Below are 27,487 nucleotides of genomic sequence, written 5' to 3' on the forward strand. Positions count from 1 at the left end.
CATAATATGGTGGGCTTTTTCTTCTTGAAATTCTCTCAATACGTGACTTTTTATACTTTTCTTCTCTGGTTTACCAGCTGGAGTGATATGGTGCCTGCATGAAAGGCTTGTCTTCCAACTGGAGGCTGTGCAGCAATAAATTCTTGTGAAATAATAGCATGTGATCATTCTAGTTAGAGCAGTTAATAACTGGTTAAGCGACATTTCCCTCAAATGGCTGTTTTCATCGCCCCGAAGCAGTCTCTTCCACCCCATCCCATTCCTCCCTCTTCTTCAACAATGCTTCAACTTCCTCCTCAAATCCCTCACTCCTAGCCCCAAGCAAACACTGCAACCCTCCAACTGTATTGTCTTCTTCAGCAGTAAGCCATCAGATCCAGACAAAAAAGATTCAACTGATGGGGAGAAAAAGCAAATTGGGAAAAAATAAATGTCCCTGCTCTCTAGAAGGGAAACACAGATGGAGCCGCCCAGCCCTCAGCCTTCTGCGGGCTGCCCGGCCCAAGCTTCCCCCAGGTGCGGAGCTTTCCAGCACGCAGAGAGTTAAAGGCATCATCGCAGCCATTAGAGGGAAAAGTTGCGGCGCCGCGAGCCCAGCGAAGTCCTCCAGCCCGCCCCCCTTGCCCACTCCCCGCTTCCCGAGCTGGCTCGGTGTTTAGGGAGGGCAGTGATCACGCAAGCTGGAGCAGCGGGCTGACGTTGGACAAGCTGCCAGGTAGCTGAAAGCAGCCAGCCAGCAGCGGAGACACTTCCCGGCGTTTGAAGCCTGGGTCTGCACTAGAAGCCTCAGGAATCCTAGCCATCTGGTTTTAACCTTCGCGAATTGCATTCCCCTCTCCCCAAAGCCAGTCTTCACCCGCGGAGCGAGCAGCAGGATAGGATGTTTGCAGTGTCGCGCCCAGGGCTCTGAAACAGAGCCTTCTGATACGCTTGCATTCTCTTCTTTTAGGGCTTTTTGGCTGTTGGCTACACTGATGTGACCCCCCCACTTTGGAATGATGGGGATCTTTTTGGCATATGTTGGAATTGTTTTCTTTTCCGTTTTATACGTACAACAAGGGCTTTCTTCTCAAGGTAAGTCTGTGCTCAATGGCAAATATACATCTGGTGTGTGTGTGTGTGTGTGTGTGTGTGTGTGTGTTGTTTTCCTTATATTCAAAGCATGTACAGGAAGATATAGTGAGATTCTTAGCAAGTAACAGTGGGTTTAGATTGTATGGATAGTATTCTGTTTGATATTTTTCTTTAAAGTTTATTAAATCATAGGCATGAGAGGTTTCAGAGATTATACACTTGGTGCCTGGCAAGGAGGTGAGTTCCTCAGTGAACACAAACACAGGGCTGTGTGTGTGTGTGTGTGTGTGTGTGTGTACTTTCTGTGTACATGCACAGGATAACCACTCATGCATACATAATCACCACAAACAGAACTGGATATTGGGGGACTTTCCATCATCAGTCCTGCTTTCCCTTGCAGGCAGAAAGGGTTTAGAGTTTTCCTTTTCTGAGTCTGTGTGACTTCATTTGCATGTGTGTTTATCAAAGGACAGACTCCTCTGAGGACCCATAAAAAAAGGCACGACTTGCATTACAAGCTGCAGCAGCCTGCTGAATCCAGTTGTTCAGGACTTTGCAGGCTGCAGTGGTCGTTTCAGCACCATGAACAGATCACATCTCTGCTGCCAGAAGACTGCATCACTTCTGCAAGCAGAAATGCCATGTACTCCTCCTTCCAGTTTGAAAAGAAAAGTCCTTTTCAGATCAGACTGCCTTCTCAATAGCTCCCATTTCCTTTAAGTATAAACACAGTTCCATTTCACTAGAGATCAATCTGGGATTTCATAAAATTTTGAAATGAGTATCTATCTTTTAAAAGTGGGGGTAAAGTGCATACACCCTAAATCATCCCTGCAGTTCCCTCAGCCCTCCTTTCCATAACTGTGCATTGTAGCTATACAATTCCAACCGCCACAAATCTAAGACTACTTTTCGGAAGCAATCAGCTCTTTGCAAAGTGTCCTTTACACAGATAAGAACAACCATGTTAACAAGAGCATCCCATGTTCAAAAACATGCCCTTAAGGAGAAAGAGGACATTTTATTTTTGTGAGTTTCACCATGTATATATGAATCTGACAAACTGGCAGTGTTACAGTTGGTAATGAATAGGCTTTAAAAAAAATCTCTGTAGTGACTTCAAAATATTTTTCAATCTCATCTAAGCCTGGATGTATGATTGTTAGATTCCAAGGGACATGGCAATAGCTATACAATAACTTGATAGGAACAAATGTGAAGATTAATTTCTAGAGAATGAAATAAAAACATTAAAAAGTGTGCAACTTGTTTCACTACTGTAGGCTTCAGATCACAATTGCTAATAACTGTTTTTGTCATATCAGCAATGTGCATTTTGACAGAGTCATGATCAGCCTGCAAAATGAAATATTCCATTAGTCATAGACTGTTTAGAAACTTAGAGGGAAGAGGCTTTCCTCATAATAACAACTTGACATATGGTCTAAATTGTACCTCACTGAATCTCAGTAAGTTTTATGGCATGCTGCAATCTGACAAAGGGTATTTGGATCTAACTCTGGGCATCTTGGCTAACAGAGTTACTGGCAAGCTTGTTAGCCATTCCATTATCTGGACTTGATCAACAACAAAGTGATTTAGTCATGATACCAAAAATAAGACAGGCAAGGGGCAAAGAAAGGCGGAGGGTGGGGGATGTAAGCAGGCAAAGTCAGGGATGTCATAGACGGGTTGTTGCTGTTTTTTAAGTCCGAGAAAAACGTGAGCTCTCAAGGAAAGAAACGTTGGAGAGAGTGGTGTATATATGCCAAAAGGATATGCTCCTGTTTTACAGCAAAATTTACTGAGTTTCCGCGGAATGTGACAGCGACAGAGGGGCAGAATGTGGAGATGTCCTGCGCTTTTCAGAGCGGCTCCGCCTCGGTGTACCTGGAGATCCAATGGTGGTTCCTGCGGGGACCCGAGGACCTGGAGCCTGGGTCTGAGGTGGCTGGAGCGCAGGTAGTGCAGTCACATAGTCCGCAAAGCTCCCGTGTCGTGTCTGTCCCACTCTTTTAGTTCTCTGGGTTTCCAATGGGGGGGGGGGGCAGGGCCCAAGATGCTGCCTAGGTGTCCCTGGGGACCTTCCCATCTTTTGGGGAGGGGGGCGTGAAAGACGCCCAGCCATATAGGAAACAAGCCTGAATTTGTCCTGGGCGACATAAGTTAAAACCACCAAGGAAGTCATATTATGGGGAGCCTTTCCTGATTTAAATTGGAGAGTAACCTCCTACTCTTAATATTGCTTTTATTAAGATGCCCACTGTGACACTACAGCGCTGTACATACATCCCAGGACATCCGCTACTCTTTCCTAGACAGTATGTGTGTGTGAAGAACTCCTGTCCGAGGTCATGCCCGCATGACCACCCTCTTCCCTTCTAGTCCCATTTCTCTCACCTTTGCCTTTAACCGAGATAGTTGAGGGTGGGGCAGGGAATGGGGAAGAAAAGAAGTAGGGGAGAGGGAGAGGCTGATGCGGAGCGGAGGAAGGAGGGAGGGGAGAAAGGGAGGAGGGAATGATGGAGCCACCGGTGGATAGGAGAGGAAGGGGAGGAGGAAGAAGAGGAGGGAGGAAGAAAAGGAGGAAGTGTGAGGAAAGGAGGGGAAAAGGAATTTTAGTGAGGAGAAAGGGAGACAGAAGAGGGTCAGAGCGAAGAAGAAAGGCAGTTGAGCAAAAGAGGACTCGGACGTTCAGGAGAGTGAAAAAGAAAGTCTGTAAAAAAAGTAAATAAATAAAATAAAATAAATAAATAAATCCCAGGGATGGGACAGCAGCGCAGAAAAAGATGGAGAAATTTGTGCCCGAAAACTTCCACCCACATTCACATCTCCGCCCATCTTTGCATCTTTGTGTCTGTCCCTAACCTTCCCGGAACCCGAAGCCCCAGACGGATCCAACCGCAAGGAAGACCTGGCCCGGCCGCGGGCACTGGGCCCGCCTCTCGGAGCTCAGCCTCCGCGAAACTGGTGGCGCCGGGACCGCGCTGGGCAGCGACAAGCGCGCTTGGGAGGTAGCGGGGTCTAGCCGCGCGGCTTTGGCCGCAGGCCAGCGAACCTCCGGGAGGCGGGTTGGTCTAGGGCCGACCATGGGACCAGATGCAGATGGGGCCACGTCCCTTCTCTTCCCAGTCCTAACTAAAATGTTGCAACACACCTACAAAGGCTGGGACTAGCCTGGAAGGCTCCGCACCACTGTGCTGCGGACAAGAGAGTCAGACCTCGGTGGGAATTTGAGCATTTGCATCCTTGTCCCGCAGGTGGAGCTCTTACCAGACAGAGAGCCGGACAACGACGGGACCAAGATCAGTGTGAGTGTCACAGGGACAGGCGACAGGGGGCGCGTGCCTTAGCTGCTAGGCAGGCCCAAGGTGAACATTAGTAGTAAATGGATTTTAGATTTTAAAACCATTTAATTTGTTGTCCCTGAAAAAAAGCAATTTTGCAAACGCAGGTTAAGAGCCAGTTATCTCCTCTTTACCTCTTTAGGTACATAAAAACTGAAGCGATTTGAGAGTCCATAAGTAAAATTATGTATTAATCATGTAAATACCTAGAAATTAACTAGAGAATCATTTTGGTATCCAAAAAGGTTGTGTGACTTTTTTTTTCTTGTTCTTTGTAACAGTTGTATAAGAGTGAAGGGCTGCAATGCTAATGTGCATTTTAAATTTTGGAAATGATTATCCTTTAATAGAAAGTGAAAAAGTAATATACAAAAATCTTCCTAGAGAGAGAAAAAAATTAAAGCATCCAAGAAGATTTTGAAATTATAGTGAAATAAAAAAACTCAAATTTAAATGTCATTCATAGTGTATCTAATGTAGTTCTAATGCTGGTGTTCAAAATCATAAAAATATAAAGCCAAAAGCAAATATAAATTTGCAACCATTACTGGAGAAGACTGACCTATTGAAACTAAGAAAATATTGTTTTACCCTATTGGTTATTAGTTTGAATAATTATATGATGAGAAGAAAATGAAAATCATCTTTTTTGCTACACTTCAAATGAAGCTATGCAGAGTAAATTAATTAATAATACAACTTACCTTGAAAAATGGCTTTAACAAGTTTTCAGTACTAGATATGAAATAGTTTTATAATACAAAAGGAAGAAATCTACTGAGGATGAATATATTGTTTATTTTTAGATATCTAAAAATTCAATAATCTACATTTTAGAAAGATTTATATTAAAGCTCTTATGATAGCATAAAGTGGCATAAGATTGGGGTTACTTTATAACTAAAAGCATAAAAATATATTGTATGCAGAACTTAAATCTATCATCTAATTGTGTAATCTCAACATGGAAGAAATATCAAACAACTTAATAACTCACAAAATCACAAACTTTTTTAGAATATTTTAGTTTCAATTTTTCTTACATCACAGAAGCTGTTGTTTTCCTATAATGCTAGGAAAAGCTTGACTGGTAAAATCAATTAATAGTGTTTTTCATAAGCATTTTACTTTGTACATACACATATAATTAGATAGCTTATTGATTGAATATTAACAGCTGACTCTTCATGCCCATACCATACCATCTGAAGAATAGTAACAAAAAGAGCCTTCAGACACATACAGAGACATAATCACTTATGCAACTGCTAATAGTAATAGCTAGGTTAGTAGATTATAAAATCTACTGAGTTGAAAAGAGTTCTAGATATGAACTGAGGCAGAAGGTAATTTGTTCCCCATGTACATTCTGTTTGACCTTAACTTCTGTACTAAACCAACATTTATTAACTTAGATTTTCTGGGAAATATTTATAAAATACTGATAAAACTTCAACCTCTAGACCACATAGAACTGCATTAATTCAAGCAAAACTAATTGACTAATATAAAAATCAGTGTTAGGAATCACTAAGCAAACTTCTTAAACCTCAGTTTACTCCATGGTAAAATGGGATAATAATGATATAAATACTCTGACTACCTCCAAGTGTTAGAAGACTTAGTCAGGAATATATGTAGAACTGACTTCCATTATTTTATAATGTTAGAATATTTATATATAAGTTTGTATACACATAAATATATACTTATGGTTATAATTCAAATGTCAGAAACTACTTGTTATATATATGCTTATATACACATATGTTTATATAAAATACAGAATAACACTTCTCAAATTTTCTTAATTATTTATGGCTGTTTGAAAATGCAATAGCCACTAGCAGAATAACTATATTCTTGTCTCCACTACTTTTCTCTGTCTTTCAAAATTAACTCAAACCTTAAATCCTGAATGTCTTATGAAATCTATCATTCTGTCAATCATGGATAACATGATATATATTAAATCTAACTGTTCCAATAATAATATTTAAATATATCATATTTATTATGTATCATATACATTTTATATAGCTGTTATATTAAAAACCTGGGACAAAATTATTAGAAGAAATAAAAAGGTCAATTTCAATTTTGAAAATCAAATCAGTGTTTTATTGATGGCATTGCAATTTCCTACAAAGGCATCTGGTATATACTTTGAGCCATAAGACTTTAGGTGATATAAACAAGTACCTGAGCTTTGCCACCCAATAACTGTAACCAAGATTACATGAAAATTTTGAGAAGAAAAAAAAAAAAACATTAATAGGCGTGGGCCTGTTGTAACAGTACCTTTAGTAATCACCTCAATGTGGGGATAAAAGTATATTCTCATCTCAGCTGTTATGACCAACAAAAATATTTCTGTGATCTTCCAGATTTGAAGGGGTTAGTTTATAACCCACAGTAAAGAAAAGAATCTGCATTAACTATGGAGTTGGCCTCATTGGTTTATACTCCATTCATCTGAGTTAACCAAGCAGAGTTAATCCAGTCCCATGTTGAGAAAATGCTGGCACTTCTATTTATCAGAACCTGAAGAGTATGAACCACACTGATAATATGGCTCTGTTTAGACTGACCTCATTATCCTAAGTCTGTGAATGTCATTATTAGTGGAGTAAAATAAATAAGATCTTAAGATCAGATGTTAAGGAAATAAAAAGCCCCTTGACAGTAGCTATGAGGTCATTAAGGCCCATTAGTTTTCCAACATTAACAAGCTCAGGATAAAGAATGAGAACAAAATCATTTCATGCAGCACTTTTTTTACCTGCAATTTTTCAGACAGTGAAAGTTCAAGGCAATGACATCTCCCACAAACTTCAGATTTCCAAAGTGAGGAAAAAGGACGAAGGTTTATATGAGTGCAGGGTGACTGATGCCAATTATGGGGAGCTCCAAGAACACAAGGCCCAGGCCTACCTGAAAGTCAATGCCAACAGTCATGCTCGGAGGATGCAGGCCTTCGAAGCCTCACCTATGTGGCTGCAAGATATGAAGCCCCGAAAGAACATCTCAGCTGCAGTTCCCAGCAGCATCCACAGCTCAGCCAACCAACGGACGCACTCCACCTCCAGCCCTCAAGCGGTAGCCAAAATTCCTAAACAAAGTCCACAATCAGGTATGGAAACCCATTTTGAGTCTTTCATTTACCACTCACAAACCCTCCACAAAAAGTTAAGTCAAATAGAATAGACAGACTGATATTAGATGTGTTTTTTTGTTTTTTATTTGTTGTTGTTGTTGTTTTTTATGGGAGACCTAGTTCAGTTGAAATAATGAGTCTTGAGCCATTGAGAGCAGGGGCTGATCTGCTCAGAGGATGTGCATTTGCCCCATTAGTCCCTGTCAGTGCTTCATATCCAGGGGATCTAAGAGCTGGACTCTATTTTTCCTTTCTGTATATATATGTTGTAAGAACAATAAATCATGTAATGTGGTCACATTATAAATGCATGTTCATTTTCTCTACAGATTTATGTATCAATAATGACCCAAATTAAGAGGCTTTCACTTAATCAAAATGGAAATGAAAGAGAGACACCACATCATCAACATTTTTAGCGACCCATAACTTTAAGCAGGACTAGTCTCCAAGGGCTTTTGATTTTGAAGGAGAAACTTCAGCTGCCTGTGATGAAAGTGATGATGATAATGGGAGGAAGTGAGGGGGGATGAAAGGCAATAAGTGGTGCAGAGATAAGGCAACTCCTGTAAATGCGCCTCGGATGCCAATTTAGAAGCTTAGTCACACATTTCCTAAGTCAGCTGTGCAAGTTAAAGCTGTTCTGAATGGCATTAATTTATGCAATCATTCAGCCAATGGAAACTCATTGAAGTTTTAACCTTGATATGAATTACAGGCTTCTTGTAGAGCAGTCTCCTACAGGACCCATGGCTGTCCTGATTTTCTCTAATACTGACATAATATTATGGGACAAAGAGAGCACAAAAATATCAATTTATAATAATTTAAGCTTTTCCCTTTTCTGAACAATAATTGATACTACTAATGGTAATAGAAAATTATATTGCTAATATTTAATAACTTCAGTTATTAAATTAAAAACTCTGACCATCTCATCTTATGTGTATGTATATAGACAGATATAGATATGTATACATGGAGATATATGCACACATCTTAAAAATCATCCTGATCAAATATATGTATATGTGTGTATATATATATATATGTGTGTGTGTATGTATATACATATACACACAGATATATTTGTACATATATGAAAGATACATATATAAAGATATATATGTATATCTTTAAAGGAATATATATAAAGAATATATATATATAATAGGTATATATGTATATATAATATATAAATATCTTTAAATCCTTGCTTGTGAAAAATACCTTAAAATAATATATGACAGGACTGAGTGTGTAGCTCAGTGATAAAGAATTTGCCTAGCCTGCATAATGTCTTGGGTTCAATTCCCAGCACTGTGATCAATCAATCAATCAATCAATGTATGTCAATACAGATTTCTTCTTTATGTTTTCTGTTCTAATGGATATGATTTGTAGATTTATAGGCCACTTGGCTTAGGGTCCCTGTGAGTTTGCACTGCCTTTATATGTTAATGAATAGTTCTCCCATGGTGCCTTGGTCATAGTAATTTATCAATCTGATGAACAGATGGCTTAGTCTCTCTGAAGTCCAATTTGTATGGCTTTGTCTTATTTTCCTCTTTATCATTGCCTTTGTTTCTCAAATTAAAGGACAAAACCAACAGAGCTAATAATGGTTTTTATCAACAGAGCTAATAAGGGTGTTACTTTATATAAGGGTATGCACACATATTTATATCTCAGTTACAATTTTGTAACCACTATTTGAGAAAGATTTAATGTCTTTGGAGGACTTGTCCTCCTCTTCCTTCAGACTATCAAAAGAAGCAGCTAGACTCTATTTACAGAGTAGCCTCAGCAGACAATTTATGATCCAATTAGAACTCCAAATCATGGAAGTGAAATTATTAGCCTACATAGAATATTCCAAGCCAGATATCATAAATCTGCTCTATGGAATAAAATCAAACAGATTACCTATTTCAAATGAAAGAGTCTAAACATTGATGAAATGTTCTATTTCTAAGATATTTTCTTTATGGTGTTAATAATATACTCTAAAATATCCATTTTAATATCTATTTCTTACTGTGATTGAGCCAAATTATAAGCTCTAGAAATCATAAAACAATTTTCAAATGAAAATTGTTGCTCATTTTATCTATATCCATCAGACTTGCTCTTAGGTACAAAATAGTTTTTTCTTGAGTTAGGGGTAAAAGGAGGGAAAGAATGCTGTCTGATGGAAGCCTATATTCATTAAAAACTTTTTTTTCACAAAAACTTACCTGCTTATAGCAAAGATTAATCTGGACTATCTCAAAATATTTAATATACTTTTTCTACCATATTGGAAAATGTTTTACATAATTTTATCAACATTCTCTCAGTATTGGGTGTCCCAGTTGCCCATTCCATTGATGTGTAAGTTTTATGCTTGCACAATTATTGTATATAATATAGAACCTAGGATGGATATTTATATATTATATTCACTGTATTACTCACATCCTGGTTTATAATTTTGCTTTAGAATTTTTCAGATTATATTCAAATAAAGCTTACTTCAATACCCATGCTTCATCTATTCATTCATTTATTCACCTTCCATCACTTCAGGAAACGCTTACACCAGGCACAGGGACTTTTGAAAGATATACTCCCTCTCCTCAAGGGGCTTATATTTTAGTTTGTAAGAAAACAAAATACATGGGAATTCCATTTACCATGCATCTTTTGTTTTCTATTAAAACCAGGACATGGTAAAAACACACAGTTAAAATCTGTTTTTTACAGGCCAAGGGCTATTCTAGACTTTTATATTTTATAATTTGATACAAGGAGGCATGCTTCTTGTTCAGTACAAATAACACTATAATATTAGGCTGTGTCCAAAAAAAAGATGGTCTATTTCACCTTTTATTTCATAATTATCTTTGACTTAGTTGACTATATTATTTATGCTAACACACTCAACTCTTAATTCATACTATTTTTCTGTCAAGTAATTTTTGTGTCTATAAAAGAGAAGTGTTAGCTGAAAATAATGTTATGTAAAATCTTCAAATTGTAAAACAATTAAACCAGTTTCTCTAAGGCAATTTATACAAAAAAAAGAAGATGGAAAGGATAGTTCATGACTATCTAAATATTAAAAGATGGAGATTTAAGTATCATTTAATATGACTAGATTTTTTTTAAAGTTAGTGAGCATGACCCAGTCCTGTCCTGCTTGAGACTGTTTACCTTTATAATTTTATTTATCTTTAGAATTTTTCATAAATAAGTAAATTATAAATTCTTAAATTATTTTAATTCTACATAATTTCTTAATCAACAATTAGAACCAAAATAATGAAGAAAATGCTAAAGCTAGATGAAAGTTGGTTTCTGCAGTTTTTTATGTTTCTCATCTCCAGTTCTACCAAACCCTCTCCAGTTTTGTGTACTCATTACCAATGACCAACACTCTTCATATCAAACCTATATCCCTCCATATCCCTTACCTCTTCCTCCTCCTACTCCTCCTTCTTTTTAAAATGTATTTAGAGAAAGCTTAGAAAGAAAGAGAAACTGCCACTAAATAATGGATGGAAATAAATACATGGAATTAGAAGTTAAAGAAATATTTGATAGATGTTCTGAGGTGAAAGAACCCTTGATTCTAGCTGGTTGAATCAAGGAGGGCAACCTGGGAGAAAGGGCTCAAACTACAGGGAGAAAGTATACAAGCAAAGATGGAAAAGATTTTTCAGAAAGAGTGGCATATAACAGGCTACAGGTGGAAAATCCCAAGATCTCTACCAGGATGAAGTGGTTTAATTCTCTCTTCACAGAAAGCTTGAAGATTACTGTTAGTTCCCCTCCACTGCCAAATTCCATTCTCCATGTTTCTTCCGGTATCATCCAGCATCTCCAGTCCTTTCTAAAGCTAAATACCTCTTCTGTACCTCTCTTCTACTGGTCCTTTCTTTGTTCTCTATGTTTTCCTTCTCTTCTTTCCTTCTCCCAAACCACCCTTTCAAACAGGCAGAGAAAACTGGGAAAACAGCTTCCCTTTCCCTCCCTTCTCCATCCTGGCAAAGTCAGATCTTTCAGGGTGGCACACCTAACTGATGCCTGCCATCCTCCAAGAGGGGCACTGTATGCTTTCTCCTGCTTCCTTATATCTCAATACCATAAAGTCTTTCTCTCCCTGGTCAATGTGACTGTAAATGTTCATTCAAGTCACTGGCATCTCCTAAACTTCCAATTACCACATCCTCTGATAAGATCCTTCCCAATTTGCAGGCAGCATTTGTACCCTCATCACTCCTAACACTCTTACCCTTCTTGTCTCCTCAGGTTGATTTGCTCTTCACTGGCTTTATCAATCTACCCTCTCCTTTATTGGCTTCCACTTCTTAATTAGTGCTATGTCATTCTTTTTCCATTCTCACCTTCTTTATCTTACCCCCCTGTTCCCCTGGTTTTGATAAAATTTTCCCATTCACAGTTCTACTTCTAACTTCTCTCTGAAGATCCAAAAAAAGGCTCATAATTGTTCCATAAACATCTCTACATTTTCATCCTACATGTCCTGGAAAAGATAACTGCACAAGTATGCATTCCACATATTGACAGGTGGAGCCTTTTCTCCCCAACCCCACCTTGAATTTGGGCTTGCCTGTGACCACTTTGACTAATATAATGCAGTGATGTTATGCCAATTCCAGACCTGTCTTTAGGGGGACTAGAAACCTTTTGAAAGCCAACCACCATATAAGAAGCACAGATAGCTTAAGACCGTCTTCCTGGGTGAGGCCCCACTGTAGGCACTATATATGGGAGTGAGGAGGCTGCTGGACATTCAGACTTGCCAGCCTTCATCCAACTCAGCCCCAGATGCTGTTTCATTGCAGTCACTCTCCAGCTGAGCCCTGGCAAAGCACAGAGCAGTGCAAGATAATAGTCAATTGTCTTTTTGAAGGCACCTGGTTATTAGGGTAGTTGGTTTGGGTTTTTTTTGTTTGTTTGTTTTTGTTTTTGCTTTTTTTCACAGCAATATATAACCAAATCTGAGGTCTAAAACTCAAATATTCAGAACTGAATTTATTCTCCTAACTTGCTCACCCAAAAGAAATGGCCTTCCTCCTGTTTTCCTAAACTTTTAATAACATAATCACAATCACAGATTTTGCAAAAACCTTGAAAATGTTCTTATGTCTTCCTCTGTCAGTTGCTGAATTAGTCATTCAGTCCTAGTAATTTTCTTACCAAAAGTCCTTGAAAAACTTTTTTTTCTTCCTGTTATGCTAACACTGGTTTCATTCTCAACATAAGCCCTCCTTACTTTCTTTATTCCAGCAGTTCCTAATAGTCTCCCTGTTTTAATTCCAATGAAGGAACATATCGCAACAGAACATGTATTACTATTTCCGGAGCACCATCTCTAATTTTCACAGGCTAATTTCCAGCCCTGTTTGGGGGAGTTCCTAATCCTTACACTTACTCTTGCTACTTGGTATTTCCCCAATGTTTTCAGACACTTCCTTTCCTCTGTGACTCTGCAAATGCTGCTTTCTTTGTGTGAGTCTTTCCCCATTTGCTGAGTTTCTACTCAAATGCAAATTCCTTTATAAAGCTTTCTCCCATTGCTTTAGTCATAATTGGTTGTTTCCTCATCCAGCCTCCTGCAGCAATTTGTTCTCATTTCCTTTGAAGCCCTTATTTTTGCACCCTGTATTGTAATAATTGCCTCATTTTCATGTTCTAAATCCTACATTTCAGGAATTTTTCTCAGTCTCAGGCAAACCAGGACAGGTATCCCTCTTTGTTTGTGTGTGATGCCTCAAATACTTTTTTAGAGACTCTTTTCTTTGGCGATTACTTTTTCCAGTGTTGAAATTGACTTTGCAAAGGTCTTCTCTTCACTCCTGTGATGAACAGCTGGCATTTGTAAGAAAACTGGCTGTGCTTAAGGTTGCAGTTATGTTTCCACGTGTGGAGTCTGTCATTGCTCAGCAGGAATGCTGATTCTCTGAACTCCAAAATATGATTATTGTGTTTTCACCACGAAGCAAACCTGAGTGTTCGGAGGCAGCTGCTGTTACAGCTGCCAGAAGCCAAGATCACACCAGAGCTCCTCTGTTGCTGATAAACATGGCAGGTTTCCAAAAGTAGCCAGATTTAGCAGAAATGATCTTAAAACAGAATTTCAAAGCTGTTGGGGAGAGAGAGATAAGATACTGAGGATCTTACAAAAAGATTGTTTTTCTGATCTCATCTATAAATAAATGGTTTACAGTTTTGGGGTAGAGAGCCAGTTGTAGAATTCAGACCTTAATGTTGATTTTGGTTTAAATGATCCATCTTGGCTGCTTACACAGGTTAAATTAATCTGATCATTGTAATTCTATCAATTAAATGACCACTATGTAAATCAAATGTCTATAAATAAGATGAAAAGCAGATTTGAGGCAATAATTTGGGTAACACAGGCCAAGGAATCTATCTGCTAGAGCTATTTGAACCAGAATTTTGCAGATTAAGAGTCTATACTGGTTAAATTCTCTAACAAACCATATTTATTTACACATTGGAATCCAGTCACTATCTGGGCCTATAAAACCAAGGCCCTTTGCTTGGCTGGATGGGCTTTTCCATACATGACTAGCTGTGTGAAGGTTATTGAAGGGACATGAAGCAGAATTTGTCAAATGATTTGTCTCAAATGATTTCACAGTCCTTGTGACTTCAGGAAAGTATAATAGGAGTAGTTTTCTGGATAATATGACCAAAGGGTCAGAAAACTGCAGAAAAGACTTCATTCTTTTGATCAAAGTAACATACATGCTAAGAAGAGCAAAATAGGGCAGGGACTCCTTCTCTGGAGAACCACTTCTGCCACTGATGTTTGGACAACATGCATTTGTGGTGCATTCAACACAGCTATGAAAGGTCCTAAATAAACAAGGAGGTACTTCTTAGACCTTCTGCCTCGGACAACAGAGGAAGCCATAGTGCACAGTGGTTAGAGAGGCAGATGGTTCACATCTCTGCTCCATAACTCATCACTATGTGCTTGTTTCCTCATTTCTTTAATAAAAACTATAGAATGATCAGAGTTATGAAAATTACATATGGAATGTGACACATTTAAGACTTGGCACTTAATTATCACTTAACAAATGGCAACTAGTTATGGTATTAATATGACTATCATTGCATTGCTTGTATATTATTATGATTATCAGCAATCAAAGGACAAGAGTGAAGATGTCTATCTAATATTGATCCTTTCCAAGACCCACAGTGGATGCCTGAAATTGCACATAGTCTGAATCCTACAGATGCTATTTTTTTCGCTCTGTGTGCACAATGTGTACTAAAGTTTAATCTATAAATTGAGTAAAGAAGAGGTTAGCAACAATAACTAGTAAGAAGATTAGAATAATTATAGTGTAATAAAAGTTTGGTGTACATGATCTTCGTCTCCTAAGAGTCAAGACAAATATTAATTTTTTGGACAGCAGTTGTTCTCAGTGACTGAAATGAAATCTGTAAATAAGGAGGCAACACGGCAAATGGTCAATTCCACTCAGCAAATATTTTCTTGTTGTTGTGGAGAGGTGACGAGCTAAAGAAGGAAGAATGAGAGTCTTTATTCATGGCTTATGCCTTGTTTATAATTTCAGATATTTCTTTTGTCCTTCTGTCATACTATTAATTGATGATAAATTTTTCTCTATACAACCATAACATATTACCCACCAGCTGTCTTACCTAAGCTTGTAACTAGATCCTTATGGTAGTGCACAATAAAATTCCAAAGGATTTTTGTGAATTTGACCTGAATATGCAACATATCTATTCAGATGTCATAACTATATGAACTCTCTGCTATATGACTTAAATAAAAGCTTTCAAAGAGACCCTATGAATTTTTTAAGTCACAAAGTAATTGGAAATACATATGAAAAAAATACCTCAGTGAAAATATATTTAAAAGCCTTTTAAAAAGAAAATAAAGTAGAAACCTACAATAAAAATTCAGTTTGTGATATCATATATGTTCATATTTGATTCCCAGATTAACTATCTACCCTTGTCACTTTGAGCTGACCAAAAAATCCCTCTGAATCTTAAAAAAATCTTTATTTATAAAACTGATATGGTTATATATATAATCTCCCCCAAGGTCATATTCAGCCTTAAGTGAGATAATGAATTTAAACATCTAACAAAGTAAATAAACCTAGCTTGTAAGGGAGCTCAGTAACTGTTCATTTTCTTCCTCTTTACCTATTAAATATGAAAATATATTATTAAGTACTATTATTTAAGAGAACAATAAAGAAACATAAATAGAAAAATGAAAATATAAGAACATTCTGAAAGTATATAAAATAACAGTTGAAGAATTAAAAATATAACAATTAGAGAACAATTTATTCAATTAAAAGAAGCCAAAGGAAAATGGAAAATGTTACCACCATATATATATTCACTTTTGTGTATATATGCAAGTGAACTCTGATTCAAGAGCTAAGCAAAAAAGAAAAATCAAATACAGGAAAAATAGCATAAAATCAGAGGCCTAAGGCTTTGAAATTTTAAAATTACAAAATAATTTACAAAGGAATATAATATTTTAATATAATCCAAAACATTTGTTTTAAGAGAGTGTTTTGTTTACCTATTAAGAGTTACATATACTATGATTATGTAATCCACAACCCCAACACTGAGTTGAAACTTCTTTCTCAAGGAAAATTTGGCAGGAAAGACCATTCATGGGGCTTTCTGGTGTGCAGCCCATGTATCCCTGAAATTATACTCCCAGGAGGACATTGCAAGCAGATCAGTAGTATATCAGATATGAACTCTTGAACATTGACATTCAGCACAGAGTTAATCATATATGTGGAAATTTGCAAATGACCTAGAGAAGTCATCTAGTTCATGCATTAAAGCATAAAGTGATTATTGTGCAGTTTCTAGAATCATGTTTTAGTAGTCTTAGAAAAGACCCAATATATAATACAACTTGAATATTTATGTTCACACAAATGTACAAATGTGTATACCTAAATCACTGTTATGAAAGTAGTAACTCAGAAATTGCTTAGTATTGAAATAAAGAATTTCATATATATACACCCATATGCATATATATGATATATTATTTTTCTGGGTGCCATGTAGAGAATCATACTATTAAGTTGTTCTTCTAAACAGATAGGTATGATCATGATGCATCTATATTGATTAAATAAATTAAGCACACCTACCATCTATAAATAAAATATCATGCAATTATTTGTTATGATTCATTCAGTCCCCAATTCAAAAGATTAAAATGATGAGCACTTAATCATCATTGGGGATAACAAATGGAAATCAACATACAGGAAAAGTTATAAATAACCAGAATTTTTACTTAATATGGTTGCTTCAAAAAAGTATGAGAGAGCACTTTTGCATGAATACAGAATCTTTTATGTTTAAAACAGACTCAATTATAGGTGGAATGCCGTGCTTGAATTAAAGCAAATTGTAAAAGCTAGGAATTATGATTTCTGATTTTTTGAAGCTGATACTATTGAGCTGTTGAAAAATTAAAGATGAAATTAAGCAAATTTTAGCTTCATAGCTACAAACATTTTAATGACAAATAATGATTTCAGATACTCCAAATTTCATAATTTAAAGGTATCAGCCACTGTGCAATGACAGGGACTATTATGAGATCAATGTGTTTCATGCTTTACTTAAGTGTTCTATCTTGCAGACACATCCTTAGCAGTGTCTTCTTTGGCCCTTTGTAAAATATTTTCTTTTTTAAATTTTTCTGATTAAACAATATCATATGCCAAAATGGCAGTTCTCTCATTACCAGCATAGTAAATGATTAATTTGAAAAATGCTATGTTTAGAGAACAAGCACTAGAATCACAACCACTAAATTTAAAAAATCTTCAGAATTTAAAAACTCATTCTATTTCAAACTATATGAAAATATCATAAGGGATCTGAAGATATGAATTGTGTCTCTATGTTTTTGGTGTTATTATAGCTCCTAGAAGTGTGCTTACCATATAACTAGAGTTAAGTAAATGTTTAGGGATTGAAAATTTATGTTTGGGTTTACACAAAATAAAAAACATTTATGAGGATAAAGCTAAGAATACATGTGAATTTAGTGCATCTTCATGAAAACAACTGTGGACAGTTAATGTAAGAATGGTCAGAGAATATTGGAAAATAGTTCTTGGATCATTCTTCCTTACATACTGAATGATAACAATTATGTACATTTATCTAAAATGATATTTAACAGCCAATTTATCTAAGACGTTAGATAAAGAGTCCTTGGCAGCTGCTCACTTCTATCTTTTGATTTGCATGTCTTGAATATTATGTGTTTAAAACTGCTTCAAATATCTTTGATTATTAAATCCTCATAGTTTAGAAGAAAATTTCTGATGTGAAGATAACTTATTAAACATTATAACTCAGAATATTTCTAAGCAAATAGATTAAGGAAAAGGGTAAAGCCTGTAATTCAAACTTGAAAAATATATGGGCAGATTTTTCCTTATGTTAAAATAAATGTGTTCTCTGAAGACATATGATTGATGATTGGTGTGTCCTGTAGACATTAGGTCCTCAAATAATTTCTTCCTTAAAATCAAACATTGCTGAACAACAAAAATAACTATTTAATTTAGACAAATTATTATATATGGTAATATCTTTACTTTTTGATTTACATAAGATCATGGAAATTAAAATCTCATATTCACAGCTAACTTTACTTTCTTTTCTTTTTATTCCATTTTTCACTCTGAATTCCTCAGTTGATAATTCTTTAAAAATATGAGATGGTTTTCCTTCTTTGAAGAGGAATTTTTCTCTGAAGAAATTGAAGATAGGGTCTATAACATGAAAAAGGAGTGTAGTTGAGAGAAGATATTCTTTATTTCACCAATTAGTGAGCAATTGCTCAAATATTTAGCCAAACTGACACCTACTTTCTCAATGCAGAAGTTATGAAAATACATTTAATAATTTCTCTGGCCCCATTACTTAATAGCAATACTATTAGCTGTGGTATACTTTCTATCAGTTTCCTTATGCAAGCAAGTATCCTTACTACTTTGGGAGTAGTAAGAACTACTACTTGTGTACCCAGGACAACTCCTTTTGTAGATTGTGTACCCAGTCCACTTACTACTTTGGGAGTAGTAAGTGGACTGGATACACAATCTCTGTAAGGAGGTCATCCCACATGGATGTCAATTATCTTCATAATTTTCTCTACTTCATTCCCAAAATTAAATGCACATATGTAAGCCTTTAGTGAAACTCGACATTATTGAACATTATCAGTGCAAGAACCACATGTGTGCAATCCCTAATATGTATTGTGTGATTATTCAAAGTCTGGATTAACATCTACCTTTTCATTATAAATGAAAAGGTTGTTAATTAACAACAAAAACATACAAGCAGAAAGCATATTTAAACCCTATGAATAAATAATTTCAAACATGTTACCAGCATTTATTTGTTGTCATAAATGTAATGCTAATTGTAAATGAAAAATATAAATTTATCCTCTAAAGCAGTTATTAAATATATGTGGCACTAAAACTTCCTTTGAAAACATTCTGTTTTTCCACCAAACCATATTGTTTTCCATTTTGTCAAAGCCTCTTATATTTCCCTATACTTTAATCAAGCAGAATTGAGAAAGCATAGAGTTTTACATATGAAGAACTGCCAAATAAAATATTGAGACACAAAGTAATTTGTAACAACTTAGTTCTAGCATCAAACAAACTGGATAGGAACTTCAACTCTACTCCCTGCTTGCTGAGGAAACTCGAACAAATTGCATAAACTCTCTCAGCCTCAATTTCCTACCAGAAAATGATTATTAACACCTGTGGGATCATAGTCAAAGGTAAAGAAATAATAAGTGATCAAAAAATACTAGCTATCTCTATCACTATGATCATCCTGGATGCAAAAAATCAGTTTTTACTCAGATGGGTGAGTTACATGAAAATGTGCTATTTTAAGATGCACTATAGTCTTTGATGGAGGAAAGCAGAATTACTTAATGTGTCCACTCTTCAGTAACTGGGGAAAGTAGACATCCTGAAAGGCTGCAGTGACTGGTTGTAGGCAAAGGGAACATCTGGAAAATTCTGTGGTGAATGGGATATCCACCCATGTGTCTTGCCACGCAGTCCTTGTGTTCATGGACAACTAACTGCTCTTTTTCTCTCAGCTACACTAAGAGGCCTCATAACTAGAATGGAGCTGTAAATTTGCTGACTAAAGGAAAGCAAGACAGGAAATTTAAGCAGCTCCTGCCAACAAGCTGGGGCACAATAAAATCAGCGATTTATGTATTAGGTCAAAAAGAAGCACATTTCTTTTAAAAAAAAATGGATTTCTGGAAGAAATTGGCACTGGAACTCTAAGAATTCTAATAAAAATATATTCTTCTCAAAAAATTATAGGATAAAATCATCCTATTATTTGACCTTTCCCCTTCAATAGCAATTTAGTATGTGCAAACCTGAATAAAAATTACATTAATAGCTAGCTCAAATTTTCTCACACAGGTATTTTTCTTTCTTAAAGCTGACATCTGTTATAAAAGAAAAGGATGTCAAAGGGGCCTGTCTATTCTGGGCACTGTAATGGACACTCAGTTCTTTATAAGCTGGACTTCTTCACACACAAAAAAATTAGACTATTGCTCCTTTTTGTATTGGAGGGATTTCATCTTTAGGTTTATCCATATGAGCTTCTCTGATATTCACTTTTATGAAATAAAGATTCTGGAATCACTCTGGAGCCACAGGGGGAGAGAATTTGTGTTCTTTCTTTCTTCTTGCTTCATTTGATTCCACTAGAAAAACAAGAATAAAGCAGAGAAAAGCTTTTTGAGAATCATGCCTGAAGTTGCAGGCAGATGCCCTGAATGGGGAATGTTCCCTACATCTAAGCTGACTAAAAGTTCTGTTCACATAGAAAATTAATGCGTCAGAAAATATTCAAAAGCAAGAGAAAATGGATAATTGAAGAGCTGGTAAAATTTATATGAGACAAATTGTTTGGGTAGTTGTCTCAACCCTCTACTTGATTATTTGAAGTAAATTCTCCTTTCCTGGTAATTTTTCCTAGTAACCAAGAGCTCTGCTTTTCATTATCTTCCTCTCACTAACTAGTGGTGGCACTTTGAACAATTAACTTAGGCTTTCTTGGTCCCAGACTATTAAACTTGAGTCAAAAGTGTAGGGGAAAAAGGTTTTAGAAAGAAAAGGGATATGTCACATTAATGGTGGAACCACATCTCAACCAACCATTCAAGTGAATTCAGAGCAATCTTTAAGTTCCAAAAGTCTATAGTTGGAAAAATTAAAAATATTCTTATATCATAAGATATTTGTTACATGATAAAAAGCAAAACAAACCTTACTTATTATTAACATCTAGGAAAACTAAGATACTGATGATGTTTCCATATCCAATATTTGTCATTTCAGAGGTAGAGACAAGTTAAATTTCATGAGCAAAAAAGTTTTCTCTAAAATGTGTTGTGTCCAACACATTTATTTCTGAAAATATTAGTATACATTTCAATAATAATGATTTAGCAGCTGTGAGGACATTGGAGTAACATTACTTGCCTCAGAGAGTTCCAGAAAGAAGCATCTCCAAGGTCTGTGCTGACCCTACTGATCTGTTGTCTTCTTTCTGTGTCTATGCTTTACTTCCTATTGTTTGTGTATCTGAAAGTGAATTATTTCATGTTGCTGAGATACTTTTCCCTGATCTGTATGTTTACTGTGCAGGGATGTTGAGAGGATTAACTAAAATAATGTATGTAAAGTGCCTGCTTGCATATTGCTTGATACACATCAAATCCCCCAGACATTTTTAAAATTATTTTTATATTTGTCATTGTGGACATTAAGATGAGCAAGATGAGGGAGTGGCATTGTTGAAAATATCCAATGTCTCCCAGCCTATGGATCCTAGATACAGAAAGCAATAGCAGTACAGATGGAAGTTTAAAAAGGAAGGTGCTGAAAGAGAATTAAGCTCTCCATCTGGCAGACAGATAAGAGGGGCAGCAAGTGGGATAGAGGGAGAACAGTTGCCTGCTACTGCAGACTACCCAGTCTGCGAAGTCTCCCTCAATTGAATAATGTGGAGAAGATGGGATACTAACCTTACCATGAAGTGATACTCTCTGACAACATGGAGGAGAGTACAACTGTTGAAACAGGCAATATCCAAAGGTCATTCAACTGCACACCATTTCTGGCTTGCTTGCTGAAGATATCCAAACTCCTGAATACTGTGCTTTGATTGTTTTTAATTTTGATTTTTCCCCCAAAGAAATAGATGAAATTTCTGTTATTCTGTGAAATGATAATTATAGTGAAAATAGTATCTTTGAGGCTGTTTCTGTATTGATCCCTGGTCAGACTATTCATCACATTCTTGCAAACGGCTTGCTTATGCACATCTTGGAGGCCAATGCCAACACTAGCTATTATATGAGGATTAAGAAAGAATGAGAAATGGGGCTAGGAATATAGCTCAGTTGGTAGAGTGCTTACCTTGCATGCACAAGGCCCTGGGTTCAATTTCCAGCACCACACACAAAAAGAAAAAGAAAAGAAAAAAAAAAAGGATGAGAAATCGAAGCTTTATTTCTGTACTAAGACTTCTTAGATTATTCCTTTCCATCTACAAAATGGAGAAAACACCTCCCCTACCTTACAAAGACATGGGGAATCACACCTCAGAGCACACTGTGAAAATCTTTAGGCATAAAAACAGAATAAAGCATCTAATTGAGGAGCATAATTAAATGGCGTTAGGAGTCCAGGAGAAATCTCCAGGCCCAGGCATGCTACATAAACATTTTCTTTACTTAATTGAGATAATAGCATCTCCCCCTTCTTCTTCCCAGGGTATTTTATGTTGGGGGAAAAAGTTAAAAAAAAAAAAAAACTCAAAGCCTTGTTATAGATACAGAGAGTAATTTGAAAAAATGCTAAACACTTTAGTCCTTTCTTTTAATGTGTGATCCAAAGGATAAGACATGACTGTAATGAATTAAAAGCAATATAGTCCAGGTGAAGGTCACAAGAGAGGCAAAACCAAAATGCTGCTGAAATTCAGAAGAAAGAGAGAGAGATTCCACAAGCTGGTAAGAATAGATAAAATGGAGGGCAGGTTATCTGAGGGCAGTAGTTGCTTAAATGTATGATCTCCTTCAGGAGATAACAGATTATCTATCTGGCCTGGACATAGAGCAAAAGAAACCAAATAAAACAAAATAGGCTCACTTATTTTGATATAATGATGTGGCTTACTGATATGAAAACAAACAACAATACAGAATGGTTAAGCTTGTGTTAGAAAACATAGAAGAAGTAAGTATCTTATTTGAGAGCTCAGAAGTGACTGTCATCCAAAGAAAGTAGCACTCAAGGCTCCTGACAGCAATCCTGGCTCTCATTATTTCACATAAGTGGAATGTTTATGTAAAAATAAGAATAAAGCATGAGTAGCCAAAGTTGTTTCTTGACAAAATCATATTTCAAAATAATTAGACCATAATATATTTGATAAATAATAATGTTTTATGCAAGTAGTATACATATGAATGAAAATTATAATGGTGATTAATTTTTAAATTACACAGGACCAATATCAGCATTTTAGATTCTTAAATTTCACTGTCTAAAAGCCTTGGGAGTAAGCCTCTCATCATTCAAGACATAAATGAAAAAGCAGAGAAAAAGAAAAAACTAATGAGTGATTTGATGACAATATAGATTTGCCTTAGAATTTACTACATTGGAAAAATGTTTTGTAATTATCCTAACAGAAATAAATTCTCCACTTAAAAATATGCCCAGAGTGGTTGTACACAATCCTAAAAAAATGGTTGATTGCATAGCTGAAGGCAGTTCAGAATTTTAGTAGCCTTAAATTCTTCACAGTATAAAACGGGATTTCTTTCCCATTGAAACTATGCTTTAACTTGCACTTGCTGGATGTATAATAGGAAATGTTGGGTCAAAATGAAGCAGCTTCTCCCTCAATATTTATAGAGATGATGGGGCCAGGCATATCATATGAAAAGTTGATGAGTTAAGAAAGAAACAACATAAAATGTGCAATTTTAGCAAATTTGAGCTAATCTGCAATGCACAAGCTGAAGAGGAAACTACTATTTCACAAAATATTTTTAAAAGACTACGTCATTCTTCCCAATTTTATTGTTTTAAATATTTTCTCCAATACCAGACATATTTTGTGCAAAATATTAAGGGCCAGTGGCTACTTAAGAAGCCGTGTACTAATTTCTCTTTTTTTCCTTTCTTCTCTTTTTCATCAAATGAATCTTTGTTAAAGAATCTTTCATCAAAACCTTACAGGAATATATGCTTAATTTTGGAAAGCTCTTATGCTAGTGGTTCTACACAGATTGTGTGTATTTTCTTTGAATGGTCTTTGTACTTAGAGCTACACATAGACTGAAACATCACTTTGTATTTCTGAACCTTGTTATCCAGCTTGAATATGGGAATACTCCTCAGAGTCCCAACACTAAGGTCTGGGTCTTCAGTTGTTAGGTGTCTGGAGGAGATATATTACATACACAGGCCATCTCCCAAAAAGTCAATCAATGACAATACTTAAGTTATGTTTTGTGCAAATAGTATACATATGAATGAGGATTATAATGGTGAACAATTTTTAAATAATACAGGACCAATATCAGTATTTTAGGTTCTTAAATTTCACTATCTAAAAGCCTAGCAGAAAAATTGTAATGTGAGTCACTAAATGTCCATTTTCAAGTACCAAATGCTAATTCTAATGTGACATTTTGAGTGGCAAAGGGTTGTGCCACAATTTTTATCATTGCCACTATGGAATCAAACATGATTTAACTGAAATATTTTAAAAATTGAGCTTCCCCATGCTTATTTCCCTTCAAAGTCTTTTTACCCATCTCCCATCAAGACAGAAAATAAAGGCTGTATGCCCCATTGCATTTTTTTTTCACTAACAAAATGACATTTTGTTCTGTATATCATTCATACCTAGTAGTTCATTGGAGAGAATATGTGAAGGAAAAAAAATTCAAAAGTACAATTTAATTCCTCCCCTTTGATAGTGATGGAACTCTTTCAAGAATTTCTAGTTCTTGATAGTACTAACACCTCCTCCAACTTGAAGGACAGGTAACTGAGAAAGATCTGACCCTAAATGTAAAGCCCAGAGGCACCTCCTCCAATGCATCCCCCTCTCCCAGTTGAGCAGCCTGCTGCTGTCAGTTTTTCTGCTTTTCCTGTGGTTTTATGCTAATTCTAGGACAAGGGGGCATGTGATTTTAGATGCCAAGATAGGAACAAGTAAATGATTATAGGGAATGATTCTCAAGGAATTCCTTGAGGGAACGTATTTGGATTCTTCTCAGACCTCCCTACCATGAGATGGCATTGTTTGAAAACAGACAAAACAAACGCCACCAACTTCCTGGGACTGAAATACTTTGTATGTGTTGTTATTTGCAGTGCATGCCAAGACATTCATGAGCACCAGAGCCAAGCTGGCGAGCTAATTAAATATATATATGTATGTGTTTAAAACAGCCTAATAAGGAGCATTGGAAATCTTCAAGATGAGCGAATATCTTATAACTTCTTCCGCAGGTGCGAGGATAGCTACAAGCCATGGACTTTCTGTCCTGCTTCTTGTTTGTGGCTTTGTGAAGGGTGCTTTGCTTTAATCTAAAGTGCTGACTTTTTTCCAATATCACTTTCTCTTCTTAAAGCAAAGAGCAAATCGCCTGTAAAATCTACGGAGCGGACAGCAAAGTTGACCCTAAACTCCAAGCATCATTCCGCACCCTCTGTACTCTAATTACCTACACAAGGAGCGCCTGCTTCCGGAACCATAAATGAAGAGGCTATCACATGCTTTGTTGATAATATTTTCTTTGGCAAATCACACCTGATCTTTTCTTTCAAGACAATTAGTGTGAAGTGATAGGACATTTTCTAATAGCAAGATCTATTTTTTTTTTCCTTTTCTTTCCGCAAAAAACAAAAAATAAAAAAAAATTCATCATCTCACTGACTGCTCAGGGGTTGGCCTGAAAGTCATCGGTATAGTAAATATTTACTATGGATACCACTGATTTCCTACTAAAGGACCCACTATCTGCAGGAAGCAAACAGAGATCAAAATTCAACAGAACACAAACTATCACCAAACAAAAAAAAACCCTTTTGTGGGCAAAATTATCAACATTTTGAGTCAACAAGGAGAACATTACTTTAAACGAGGAATAATCAAAGAAATTTTTTTTTAAACTTCTTTTTTCTTGGATTGTTTTTTTTCTTCTTTTTCTTGTTCAATGGTGGCAAGTGCTGATAATGGCCAATCCCCGTCAATCCTGGGAGGTTTATATAAATACATTTTCAGTGTTCTATATTTCAATTCATTTTGCAATTCCTGTATATGCAAACCCAACAAATTCTGTAAATTGCTTATAGTACCTGTGATATAACTTCAAAGTAGATATACTACAACCTTCATGCAAGCTGATTTTTATCATGCTATATAAAATATATACATATGAATGTCTATATGTTGAGCCACCAACCAACTTCTTTTAATAGTGTTTGTTTTTCATTTATAATTCATATATTGTATAAATTTGCAGTGCATTGTTTCACTTCCACAGGTTTGACAGCTGCAGATGGTCTCTGTTGTCCTCTGCTTTCCTCTGGAAAAATGCATATTCAAAATTGTATCTGTCTCTGATAAATGAGCTTTGTTATGTGTATGCTATGTTGGAATTTACTATGTTGAACATACCTTTAAATATGGTGTTTATTGAGGTTTGAGGGTCTCTTGACTCTGAAGAATGCATACTCTGGTTTTGACATCTACTCCTCTGTCATCATTATTCTATCATCAGAAAGGAATGTTGTTTCTAGAAATTCTGCCTTGGAGGCCAGCATGAGGAAAGTGAAGCAGACCCCTTCCTTTCCTACTTTCTTGGGAGAACATGTCTTGGTATGGCTAAAGGATGCTGTTTCCCTTGAACTTCATGAATTTTTGTAGCTTTGTCATTCTGTTATTTGCTGCTAATTATATTTAAATGTCTCCTACTTAAAAATTAAAATTTAGTTGCTGGCTAAATATAATATGCAAATGTGACTGCAAATCCCTGACTAAAGAAGATATGTGTTCAGTTTTCACTGGTTAAGTGAGTTATAATTTTAAATATTCCATTCTTATTTTTGATTTTATAATAACTAGACTATTTTACTTGGAACCTGTTTTTACTCCTGCAAAGAAAGATAGAACTCTTAATGTGCTCCACATACACTGTGGAATCAATTTGGCTTGAGAAAGAAATGACCTAAGTTTTCCTTCCAGAGAGATTCTTCCATTTTCTTTCATTACAAAACCAGAAGATCATCTGTGTGGGGACTATGTACTCCCAGTCTAAGATCCTAAGTGGAAGCCTGAAGACAATGAATAGTTCACTTTTCAAAGGTAAATGCATTGACTCTGCCATTTAGTTTTTAGCAAGGTGCATTTTTTTTTCATAGTATTCTAGACCTTACCTTCTGAGAAATAATGGTTTATTCTTTTCTTACCATTCTTGTTCATTTGGTTTATTATTTCAGTCAAATGAGAAAAATAAAGGTTTTGATTGCCCTATTTATTAACTTAGAAATGTATTTTATTTCAAAGTTTAATATTTTAAAATGCATAAAATAATGGTAAGATAAATATCATCTGTTACGTTTATATGAAGTTTAAGGATTACATACAATAAAGTGTAAGTTAGTATACAGATTCAAATTTAGTCAACCTGGGAAAATCCACCATGTAATATACTTTT

General features: G+C 35.9%; 1 protein-coding gene across 2 annotated transcripts; it reads left to right on the top strand.

Annotated features, from left to right (window-relative positions):
* Window positions 1-995: 995 nt before the first annotated feature.
* On the top strand, window positions 996-25,488 carry Vstm2a (V-set and transmembrane domain containing 2A). Of its 2 annotated transcripts, none has more exons than XM_027949383.2 (5): window positions 996-1,074; window positions 2,873-3,039; window positions 4,338-4,388; window positions 7,221-7,557; window positions 25,400-25,488. In XM_027949383.2, the coding sequence occupies exons 1-5, from the start codon at window positions 996-998 to the stop codon at window positions 25,486-25,488; spliced, it is 723 nt and encodes a 240-aa protein (XP_027805184.1). The 2 variants fall into 2 exon arrangements, with proteins under 2 accessions (XP_027805184.1, XP_027805185.1); XM_027949384.2 differs by lacking the exon at window positions 25,400-25,488 and adding an exon at window positions 25,278-25,354.
* The last annotated feature ends 1,999 nt before the right edge of the window (window positions 25,489-27,487 follow it).

Source organism: Marmota flaviventris, chromosome 1 (genome assembly GCF_047511675.1).
Source record: "Marmota flaviventris isolate mMarFla1 chromosome 1, mMarFla1.hap1, whole genome shotgun sequence".
In the NCBI taxonomy this organism is placed as follows: domain Eukaryota; kingdom Metazoa; phylum Chordata; class Mammalia; order Rodentia; family Sciuridae; genus Marmota; species Marmota flaviventris.

Coding starts and splice junctions, on each gene's coding strand:
- Vstm2a (XM_027949383.2), top strand. CDS start 996: ATGATGGGGATCTTTTTGGCATATGTTGGAATTGTTTTCTTTTCCGTT. Junction 3,040..4,337: donor CTGAGGTGGCTGGAGCGCAG/GTAGTGCAGTCA, acceptor CTTGTCCCGCAG/GTGGAGCTCTTACCAGACAG. Junction 4,389..7,220: donor ACGACGGGACCAAGATCAGT/GTGAGTGTCACA, acceptor GCAATTTTTCAG/ACAGTGAAAGTTCAAGGCAA.